Here is a 12226-nt window from a genome sequence, read left to right as displayed (position 1 = left end):
AGAGCTGAATAGTAAGGCCCTGCCTTGTAAATAAATGAATAAAAAAGATATGCAAACTTTGTGATAATGAAGACATTTTAAAAGAGAATCATAGCTGTATATGACCATAGAAAGCTATTAGCATTTCCTGGAACGTGATCTTTCTCATCTATAAAATTGTGATGAAAATTCTTCACAGATTATTAAGGATCCGGGTAAATAATTTACAGTGTATGTTGTGTAACCTGATGCTTCTTTATCTGTGTTAATGGTAACCTAGAGCTAAGGTGAACTTTTATTTAAATATAAATACATAAATATATTTGATAATAACTATTAGTCAGGTAATTCTGACAGACTTTAGCTTCAACACATTCTTTCAAAGGAAATAAAACTATCTCCCATTGAAATTCTTAAATACTTCCTTATCTGCTTTATTCCTATTCCTTCCTAGAGAAAGAGAACGATCTATTTTTTGTGTGTGATTTCTGTTTAGTTTTCATACTTTTGCTATGTATAGTCATACACAATGTGTGCTTTTTAATGTTTGAAAAATTGCATTGATACATTTAGTTAGTAGTATATTTGTATTTTCGTTCAGTATTTTTAGATTATTTTGTTGAAAAATTTAGGTAATTTCATTTTATTTATTTTTAATTAATTTTTTTGAGGTAGTTTTGAGGATTCCCTGTAGCCCCCGCTGACCTTGAATTCACTATGTAGACCAGGCTGGCCTTGATCTCACAGAGATCTGTCTACTTCTGCCTCCTGAGTCTTAGGACTAAAGGTGCACACCACCACACTCAGCTTAGGTCATTTTGTTTTAATTGCTATAAAATACGTATTTGTTTGTGGGGTTTTTTTTTTGTTGTTGTTGCTTCATTTAGATAATGTCTTATTGTATAGTTCAGGCTGGCTTGGCTTGGAACTTGGCTATGTGCCCCAGGCTGGCCTGAAATACATGATCTTGTGGCATCACTATAACTGGCAGATGTATTTCCTTTTTGGTGGACATGGCAGTTTCTCACTGCCATACATGCTAGGTTGAATATCCTTTACTTTTAATACTCTTTTCTATTATTTTATGTGTATGAGTGTATTGCTTGCATGTAAGTACATGCATCTATGTTGTGCAGTGCTGGAGGAGGTCAGAAGAGGGCATCTGATACCCTAGAACTGGAGTTAAGGACTGTTGTTAGTTTCCATGTGGAAACTGGGAACCAAACCTCAGTTATCTGCAAAAGCAGCAAGTGCTCTTAACCCCTGACCTATCTCTCCAGTCCTCGTATGTGTTTTTAAATGAAATGAACCAATTCGGAAGTGCTCTTTTACAATAGATCGATACTACTAATTCTGATGTATGTAGAAAGTTTTAAAAGCATATTTTTACAGTGAATAAAGCTAGCCTTATTGCAGAGTGCAAATTATGTGATTTTTTTAACCTAATTTGTGACTGATTTCATAGTACAGAAATGTTTCTTTAGCTATTTGTTACTGAATTTTACTTAGTGTTAAAATTGTAGATTTAAAGAAATGGATTAGAACCAGCCACTTTCTGCATGAAAGTGATTGCAACATCCAGATTATAAAATAATCATCAAGATAACTAATTCTCAAGTTGAAATGCCTTGTCTAAATTTTGATTTGTAACACTACACTAATTAGGATCTTGGTGCTGTCAAGAACAAATTGACCCAGGAGTGGTGACACCTGACTATATATAACTCCATCACTTGGGAGACTGAGGCAAGAATACTGTGAGTTTGAGGCCAGCCTAGGCTACTAACCAGACACTGTCTCATAAACAAATAAAGCCCCTGTGTGGTTGCACACTCCTACAGTCTTAGCACTTAGGAAGCAAAGGCAAGGAATTGCCTTAAGTTTGAGACATTGACTCAACTGCTAGAATGTGTTAGCTTATTTTCAGTTTTGAGTTAAAAAAGTATCTGGAAATGGCCTGTGTGTTTTAAAAGCAGTAACCAATGAGAATATTTGCTTTTCACATGTTATATTAACACTAGAAATAACATATTGGCTGGTCCTTCTTACTTGTCTGCTAACAGCCATAGATGTTTCATTACTGTGTACCTCCTGAGTCTCCGTTTCCAATTATATCAAGACTTAGTCTCAATCATGGTTGCAGGGGATATGGCTTGCTGTTAGGCCAGGGTAGATTCTTTACTTGCTTTCTTTGCTCTGTCTCCTTTGTTTCTTCTGTCACAGGAGAATTCCCGTTTTTGTTCTGTTTCAGTTTTTGTTTTGTTTTGTGGGCTGACCCCCAAAGTCACTTTATTTAACAAAGGGCTTTTGAAAGCAGAGTGTTTCCTAATACCCCATCTCCACCACCAGTTCCTCCTCCCTCTTCTGGGAAACCCTAGCATGTCACCCAGACATGTCCCATGCCCCAGCTCTTATTAAGAGCTTAACGTTTAAACAGGAGGCTGGTATCCCCCAGACAGGGTAGTTGCTCCTTCAAGTCCTGGAAGGATGATTTCCATTGCAGTGGTCATTCCCTGCTATAGAGTCAGGGGAGCAATCTGTTATCTAGGCCTGGCCTCAGACCCGCTGTCCGATCCACCACCAACACTGAACTGGCTGAGCAAAAGAGGCTGCCCTTTTCCTTTTTTTTTGTCTGTCTGTCTGTCTGTCTGTCTGTCTGTCTGTCTATCTATCTATCTATCTATTTAATTATTTATTTATTTATTTATTTAAAGACAGGGTCTCCCTGTATCTCCAGCTGGCCTGGAATTCACTATGTAGACCAGGCTGGCCTCGAATTCACAAAGATCCGCCTGCCTCTGCCTCCCAAGTGCTGGGTAAAGGCATGTACCACAACGCCCAGCTCCTTTTCCATTTTTACTTGCTGTAACATGCTTGCCGGTCACTATTGTAACTTGCTCCCCCCTTTCACCACTTACCTGAATTCTTTGAAGGGCTGTCCATTTCCTTCCCTGTACCTGGCCTATCACCCATCACCTTCGTAGTAGTATTCTTATCTCCTCCATTTTTTCAGTTGTTGAACTCCCTGGGTTTGACTTTCATTCCTTGTGACTAAAATCTATGGTTTTTCTCTCTTTTCCTTGACTATAAAATTGTATTTGAAAAAATAGGAAAACTCAGAGGCCAGAGTAAATAGACCTGCCAACTCAATGAACTTGAGGCTGTACTGGTTAAACTGAGGGCATTGTGGATATTTTATTTTTACAGTGTTTAACCTGATAGCATGAGAAATAATATTGATTTTTTTGAGTATTATTTAAAAATGTATATGTGTTTATTCACTTAATATGGGGGAAAGTGACAGGATTTAAGTCAAGATGGGTTTTTCACCCTCTCTGTATCTTGGTTTCTTCAAGGTGAGCTTGTCCTCAGCCCCATTTCCCTTCAGTCTAAAATCCCATGATCCATTAAAATACAGTGGCCCTCAGCTTACCTTCGGTTCAGTCATCTGAAATGGAAGTGTACTGTTAAAAGCCAAGGAGTATCTGAAGCAGTTTGATGTTTGGAGAGCAGTTCTCCTTGAGTACTTGTAAGTATTTGCACAACCTGCCTGGAGAACAAGAAGTAACTGCAGTGAAGTTAGAGAAGCAAATAAAACAAAACCTTTTAGGAAACTGCAGAGGGGTGTGTGCAGTTCCTCAGATTTGTCATTTGTAAAAAGGAAGGTATAGAATTCTCTGTATTGTAGTTTCCTCATCTAGAAATAAGAATATAATACTTCAAAGGTTTGCTTGGCAGATTAAATTACGTGCTCTGGTTCTTTAAGCAATTCCTGACTTTTAGTAAGAATGAGATAAACTTTAGCCAACATTGTTATTATTGCTGTTACTAGTAGGTAATATGCATAACTTTTAAAACATTTTAGTACAGTAGTAGCTATCACTATAAAAGCAACAACACTAGTAACTAACTTTATAGTGATCACTATGAGTCACCAGATAAATAAATTTGGGAAAGGATTAACATTGAATCAGGTTAAATTTTTGTTTCTATAAAATTGATATTCAGTTCTATATTTTCTTCTTACAGTGAATTTTCACGTACAGAGTGTACCTGATTCTTAAAATACAGCAGAATAGCGAGCCACTGTTAGTTTAAAACTCACAGAATGTTCTGTATTTCCCTAACTGTGCTAGAATAGTAAGGTTTTATTGTGCATATATGCATATATACATATACATGCATTCTTCTAACAGATTATTGAAATATTCTATAAAATTCACTTCCTATACCGTCAAGTTTTCTGTTCCTTTTTGTATAGATCATTTCACAGAACACATACTTCATTAAGGATAGTATTGCTTCCTTGAAGTTTTCTAGTTTTAAGTTAATTTTACAGAAAATTGGTAGTATATATTTATTTAAACTGATGCCCTATAATTAATATGATTGGAGTGCTGATTTGTTCTTATTTTAAATAGGACCTGAAGATCATTTTTGAACTGATGGCCACTTTAAAATAATATACACACCTATGTTCAGAAAATCAGGATAATTTGTGGTACAAAAACTAGAGGAAACTGGGCCTAGAGAAGTGACTTAGTGGTCAAGGCTGCATACTGCTCTTGTGGAAGACCTTAGTTTGATTCTCAGCATCCACACTGAGCATGTAAACCACCTATTACTCCAGGAGATCCAATACTGTGTTCTGGTCTCTACAAACACCTGTGCTCCTGTGCACATACCCACACATAGACATACACTTGTACACATAATTAAAAAGAAAGTCAAATCTTGGACCTGGGTGTAGTGGTTGCACACTTACAATTTCAGCACTCAGGAGGCATAGACAAGCAAATCTCTGAGTTTGAAGTTGGCCTGCTCTATGTAGTGAGAGCTTGTCTTAAAATAATAAAGAGCTTGTCTTAAAAAAATAAAGTGAGGGGCTGGAGAAATGGTTCCGTGGTTAATTGGCTGCTCTTGAAGAAGAGCACCCACATGGCATTTAACAACCGTCTGTTAATTCAATTTCCAGGGTATCTGACACCCTCTTCTGACCTCTCTGGGCACTGCATGACATGGGTGCACATACGTATATGCAGGAAGTACACTCATACATAAAAAAATGAAAATAGTAAATAAAATGTTTTAAAAACTAGAGGAAAATGGAAGTCTCAGGTGTATTTGAACAGTAAAGGAGTATTAAGAGTTGGTATTACCAAGCAGAAATTGTGAGTAGATTATATTGAACTGTCACATTGTATAAATAAAATTGATGGTAAGCACATTGCATTAAAATGTATCTATGACTGACTCAGTGGCACCTAGCAGTCAAATCTCAGTTTCTAACAAATCCCCCAAAGGATCCAGGGTTCCTTGAAGCTGATTCTAAGGCATGTTAGAATCTGATCATGCCAGAAAGGAAGAATGTACTAAAAAAATGATGTGGACACATTAGAAGGGTATTGGAGCCATTTTGAAGGGGTGCCCTCTGATGAAATCTGGGACAATTTAAGCACCCAAATAATTAAAGAACAGTAGTTAATTGTAAAGCATTGAAAATATACAAATAAATGGGGTAAAAGGGGGCTCAGGGGACAGAACTGGATTTGAAAAATCATGATTGTGTCAATGTCATTGTAAAGTTCTTAGTAAGGGATATTTGCATGGTTGGAATTTGTGCAGAGAGTCCCATATTGGGTGTAGGAAAAGAGTATAACTAAGCAGGAGGGAGTTTGGAGAGCATCTTGTGTGAAAAATGAATCTCTTAACCATCACCAATAAAAGATAGCACCATACCATGTGCATCCAGATGTCAAAGCCTGAGGAGGACACATCACTAGCTAAGTACATTATTTGAGTTACTTCATGAGAAAACATCAGAAAAATTGACTTGATAGTGAACATTTCTTTTTTTCTTAAGGACTATATTCTGGAAAACAAAAGTGACAGAAACTGAAGTCTCATAGAACCCCATGCTAAAGGAGACTTAAAGACATAGGTAGATCTGGTGAGGTGGGCATAGTAGATTATGCCTTTAATCCCAGAATTCCAGACGGTGAGGCAGGAGGATTGCAAGACCTAGGCCACCCAGGTTACATAGTAAATTGTTGTCTGAAAAAATATTTAAAAATAAATAGAAAACAAAAGATATTTTTAAAATAGAAGACACTTTTAACATCAAGACTTCATCTTGTGTTTAGAAAGAAAGAAATTTTTAAGTATATTACTGAGTTACTTGACATTATCATGCATAATGTAGATTATTGTGGTTGATACAATTACTGAATTTGTAACTGTTGAGATATGTTGGTTATTTTTAGGAGGAGAACATGTAAGTATTTACTTGGACAGGGCCACAATTTAAGCAGTTTATCCTAATGAGTATTCCTCTGTGTGTGTGTGATGGAGAGGCATGTGTGCAGGGGGGAAAGGTAGGAGGAAATGGGACAAATGCTGTGAAATGTTAACAGAGGAGGTATTGAATAAAGTATATATGGTCTTTGCACTTTCATTGTAATTTTTCTGTCTATTTGGAATATTTCCAAACTATATATGCATACATGAACACAAAGGTGTTTCGTTATAATTGTCTTTCATTGCTTTGGATTGCTTATTTAACTTTTGAGACTGCATTCATTTTAAGGTGTTAACCTATATTACTTACAGATGTATATATTGATTTTTAATTTCTTTCAAATAGTGCTGGGCCTAAAGGAGATAACATTTATGAATGGAGGTCGACTATACTTGGTCCACCAGGTTCTGTATATGAAGGTGGTGGTTTTTTTCTGGATATCACGTTTTCATCAGATTATCCATTTAAGCCACCAAAGGTAAGAACCTAGATGTACACTGATTAATATTTATCCCCCAAATCCAGATATTCTGTTTCAACATAAAAACTTTATTTCATCGTTCATGAATTAATAGGGAAACTTACAGAACCAGTCATTTTCAAGCTGAAAGTAACTGAATGTTATCTTTTCAAGATGATTTCATACTCAACAGAGTTTGTTAATAGTAAATAAAATTGTAGTTTGTTCATCAGTGAAACAAATTCTGGAGTTACATGAAACTTCTTTAAGATATAATTGGAATAGAAAGTAAACCTCATTGACAGATTTGAGAAGTAGAAGGCTAATAATAAGAATTTTATCATTATAGATAAGCCAAAACTGGAGGAACAGGCTAACCAGTTGGGTTTTTTTTTTTTTTTTTTTCTTTTTGTGAGAAAGGGTCTCTTTGTAGCCCCCGCTGTCCTGGAATTCACTATGTAGCCGGGGGTGGCCTTGACCTCACAGAGATCCGCCTGCCTCTGCCTCCCGAGAGCTGGGATTAAAGATATGTGCCACCATACCCGGTGATTTTTAAAAATTGGTTCTTAGTTCTTTTAGGGTAAGGTGAGTATCAGTGAACCAGGGTTGAATTGGGACCTTGTTAGAACTGTCAGTTGTTTTGCAAAGCTTTGAATATGATCATTATTTGAATTGCTTCCTCCTCTGACTTCTCATTCTAAAGTAATCAAGCTAATAGTAAGTAAATTAATAAATAAACAAACAAACCAAAACCACCAGAGCCAAGTCTGAGCATAAATGAGCTTGCTATAGAGAGGTCCATCCAGCATGCCAGAAAAAAAAAGCGTTATCGAGACCATAGCATAGCCCTTAACTGTGATGATGAAGTATTCTTTTCATACTGGTTTCCTAAACTCTTTATAATTTATGTAATGACTTAATATCTCCCTGTCATATCCCCCCCCGCCCCGTGTGTGTGTGTGTGTGTGTGTGTGTGTGTGTGTGTGTGTGTGTGTGTGTGTGTAGATTTATTTACTGTTATATGGAATGGCCATTTGTCTGGAAATATAAAGAAACAAAAAGGAACTAACAATGAAATTAATTTTATTGATACATTTAACACTGTATATCCAAAATACTGCCATATCAGCATTCAGTGAACAATATTCGTAAGAATATTACTAATGTGATTTTTTTTATATTCTGTTGTTGGCACCAATTCATTCAGTGAACAATATTCGTAAGAATATTACTAATGTAATTTTTTTTATATTCTGTTGTTGGCACCAATTCTTTGAAACATAGTGCATATTTTATACCTTTAATCTGATTAGCTATAATTAAGATCCCTGTGTTCATATGTAACTGCCATGCGTTGTATTAGGGCAGTTATAAATTATGAGACGTGATGTCTTCTGTACCTCTGACTGAGCATCGATCCGAGTGGAGTGGAGTATTTCTGTGTGCTGCCTGCCCTCTCCACCTTTCTGCTCTTTCTTTCTCTTTCTTTGTTCTTCCCTTTTTCAGAAAGTAACTTTTGAGTATTTTTCTTATTTACTACCCAGTTTCTACTTTGAAGCTGGCCGTACACTGCTAGTTCCTCTACATCTCCAGATTATGAATTTACCACACATAGTTGTTTGGAGTTGTTTGAAAATGTGCCAGTGTTTATTCCTAAGAAAGCTATCCAGTAGCTAAGAACCTTATTTTTTTTTTTATCAGTCTTTAACAAGACATTGAACCAACTGTAGGAGTGAATGACTAAAAATAGAAAGGTAGGTAATGCAGATTATTTCTGCAGCCTTCCTTGAAACCATTCTCCATTATTTTCTGACATGGCAAGATATTAGCTGAGTTGATGCTCACTATTACTAGAAGCTGATAGAACATTTAAAGACAATTCTTCGTCATTTTCTCTTATCTTTGACACCAGAACATTCATCTCTCACGTTCTGCGTGTGCTCATAGATGTATAAGATACGGATATACACATGCACCTGCATAGAATTACTGTATTTGAATTTAATTGATTAGATACTCACTGTGTTCTAAAATCAATGTAGGGCCTGGTATTGTGATACATGCCTAGAATCCCAGTACCCTGGCACAGAGGGAGGAGGTTTACTGCAAGCCAACCTGGTTTACACAGCAAGGTCCAGACCAGCCAAGGCTGCATTTCCCCTGTCTCAAAAACAACCAAGCAAGCAAAACACAAAGCAAAAACAAAACCCAATATAGTTCTCTCTATACCAAGTAAAAACAAAAACATACTTTTAACTGTTCAATAAAACTAACTTTCCTGTTAAATTCAAACTAAGAGTAACACTAGTTAAATGATTTGTTGTTACTATCATATGTTATTGGTTAAGAATTGAATTGGTGATTTTGCACTATTTTCTTTCTATTTTTAATGTGACTATGTATAGGTTACTTTCCGTACCAGAATCTATCACTGCAACATCAACAGTCAGGGTGTCATCTGCCTGGATATTCTAAAGGACAACTGGAGTCCTGCTTTGACTATTTCCAAGGTTTTGCTCTCTATTTGTTCCCTTTTGACAGACTGCAATCCTGGTAAGCAAATTTTTATAAATATGTAAATGAAGCTTTTTGTTTAAATGTTGATTAAGAAATAACTATGATTGGTAGTAAGATTAGCATAAGATATATCTAGTGGGATGGGCTTAGAAGTTAAGTCAGCAGAATAGTAAGTTTGAGGCCAGTTACATACAGACTTTTGAGTTAGCCAGGATTACATATAGTAAAACCCTGTCTTGAAACATAAAGGGCTGAGGAAATTACCAATACCTTTGCTGTTAAACACCAGGCCAAAATTTTCCCAACAACTTTATTAAGTTTATTAATGTCATACCCCTCTAAGATTATTTTTTGCTATCATTTATGGAACTGCTGCTTGATACTTTGTCAGACATTAAGCAGTGTCCTAAGTTGTGCTTCCCTTTTCTCTCTTTCTTTGCTCTGCCTTATGCTTTACTGTGCTTACCCAGTAATGAGGGGCTTCTCCCTTCTTGCGTTAAAGTTAGTTGTATTACACATAGTGGTAATGGAGATTGTAGTTGTAGCCTGAGAGTAGTCTAGGTTGTGAGTGCACAAATTCAAAGTTACTAGTGTATAATTCATAACTTTCTGAAATACTACATAAGAAATAAATCTTGTATAGTAAACTTGATAAAGTCGTGTTTAGACCTACAATTTATATGTTACTGCTATGTTGACTTGGTAGTCATGAGAGAGGTGGGTCAAAGGGAAGAGAGGAAGAGGTAATTACACCATTTGTTAAGGCAGAAGGTGATAATAACCTGAGTATTTACTAAAAGAGGATGTAACTATTAAAAAGAATGAACCCTGAGCTAACAGGAAGGCCTTTAAGATACATTAAAGTCAAAGTATAAGGTCCTAGGACGGGGGGGTGGATACACACAAAATATTGTAAATACTAGTAAGTATATTAGAATCTCTGGGAAAATAATTTAAAGGACTCAATAGTTGTTTGCCAGAGAGATAGAATTCTGAGTCAGAAAGGAAATCTTTTACTGTTTTATGCTGACTTTTAGAATACTTTACCACATATACATACTTCATTTTTGGAAAAATAAGTTAAACATTTTTATCACAGATTAAATTTTCACTTCAGAGTTCTATTTAACATAAAATGGCAAGTAAGTTTTTCTGGTTTTTGGGTTTTGGGTTTTTTTTATCTTTTTGAGACATGGTTTCCCTGTAGCTCCAGCTGGCCTGGGACTCACTATATAGGCTGGCCTTGAACTCACAGAGATCTGCCTGCCTCTGCCTCCTGGGTGCTGGGATTAAAGGTGTGTGCCACCATGCCCAGATGGCAAGTACGTTTTTAGTGGCTATATGTTTAGTGATTAGAGTCACAATATAAAGGGAACATCTCATTCTGAATAGATTTTTATTGTAAGATGGAAGCTTTATGTAGCAAACCAAAAATGCAGCATCTGCCACACTTTCATAGTTGAATGAAATGTCAAGATTATTTGTCTATCAAATACATCTTCTGAAAAATGATTTGTTACTCCACAATCATTTTTTTTTTGTGAGTGGCTTTCTTAATGTGAATAATTAAAATATACAGATAGTCATGCTATATGTTAAGCATTTTCCTTTTAAAATCAAGCCTTTCTGTATCAAAATGCTGCTGAAATATTGAAATATGTGTTTTAGGTTAATACCGTCTTAGAACTACACCTTTAAAGCATCACATAATGTCTTAATGTTTTCACTTTTCCAGCGGATCCTCTGGTTGGAAGCATAGCCACTCAGTATTTGACCAACAGAGCAGAACATGACAGGATAGCCAGACAGTGGACCAAGAGATACGCAACATAATTCATATAATTTGTATCAGTGTGAAGGAGCAGAAGGCCTCTTCTCACTGTGCTGCAGATCTTTATAGCCTTTACAATACGGACTTCTGTGTATATGTTATACTGATTCTACTCTCTGCTTTTATCCTTTGGAGACTGGGAGACTCCCCCAAAAGGTAAATGCTATCAAGAGTAGAACTTTGTAGCTGTAGATTAGTTATGTTTAAAATGCCTACTTGCAAGTCTTGCTTCTTTGGGATATCAAAATGTATTTTGTGATGTACTAAGGATACTGGTCCTGAAGTCTACCAAATATTATAGTGCATTTTAGCCTAATTCATTATCTGTATGAAGTTATAAAAGTAGCTGTAGATGACTAGGAATTACGTCATTTGTATTAAGCCAGATCTATTTCTGAGTATGTGGTTCATGCTGTTGTGAAAAATGTTTTACCTTTTACCTTTGTCAGTTTGTAATGAGAGGATTTCCTTTTACCCTTTGTAGCTCAGAGAGCACCAATGTATCATCTCAAACACAATAAACATGCTCCTGAAGGCATAGTTTCTTGTCGTAGTGTTTAAAGTCTTGTCAGAAGGTGTGTCTGAGATGATTGTTGATGAAATAAAGATGTGGCTATGAAGATTGACTATGAAGGACTAGTACAAATGAATGAATTATTAAATTGAAACATTTAAAATCTTAAGTCTGTAGAGTTTTTTTCCTTTAAGTCTTAATGCAGTGGGCTTAACTACGAATTGAAAATAGTTGATTAAAGGCTTGATTTTGAAAGGAAAATGCTTAAGATAGTATGACCATCTATCGATTTTAATATTCAAATTAAGAAAGCCACTCTCACTAAAAAATATGATTGCAGGGTAACAAATCATTTTTTAGAAGATGTATTTATTTAATAGATAAATATTCTTGACATTTCATTCGACACCTGGCTTGCTCAGGGGTCTCTTAATGTCTTGCTGAACATTTTGTTTCCAAATTGGTGATACCTTTTTAGAGTTGGGCAATAACTGTCAAATAATTATAATCTGGTAGCTTTTCTATGGTGCTTTTTTTCCCTTTTAATACTGATCTTGAATTTTTATGGTATGTTACTATTCTTCCTGTGATACATGGCCAACCAGGATAGCCAGGGGCAGAATGGAG

The 12226-nt window shown here is 35.9% G+C and overlaps 1 protein-coding gene across 2 annotated transcripts in view; it reads left to right on the top strand.

Moving 5' to 3' along the window:
• Positions 1–11626, top strand: part of Ube2e3 (ubiquitin conjugating enzyme E2 E3) — a 72983-nt gene extending 61357 nt beyond the window's left edge. Inside the window, exons 3-5 of one of the 2 annotated variants that reach the window (XM_029561054.1) lie at positions 6623–6755; positions 9143–9290; positions 10990–11626. In XM_029561054.1, the coding sequence (XP_029416914.1) occupies positions 6623–6755; positions 9143–9290; positions 10990–11087 (379 nt within the window). In that variant the 3' untranslated portion in view covers positions 11088–11626. The remainder of the gene's footprint in view (positions 1–6622; positions 6756–9142; positions 9291–10989) is intronic. The other variant, XM_008827958.3, reaches the window with a different exon arrangement.
• The last annotated feature ends 600 nt before the right edge of the window (positions 11627–12226 follow it).

This window comes from Nannospalax galili, unplaced genomic scaffold, assembly GCF_000622305.1.
Source record: "Nannospalax galili isolate Female #2095 unplaced genomic scaffold, S.galili_v1.0 scaffold892, whole genome shotgun sequence".
Taxonomy (NCBI): Eukaryota; Metazoa; Chordata; class Mammalia; order Rodentia; family Spalacidae; genus Nannospalax; species Nannospalax galili.
This window is presented reverse-complemented; position numbering and strand designations above follow the sequence as displayed.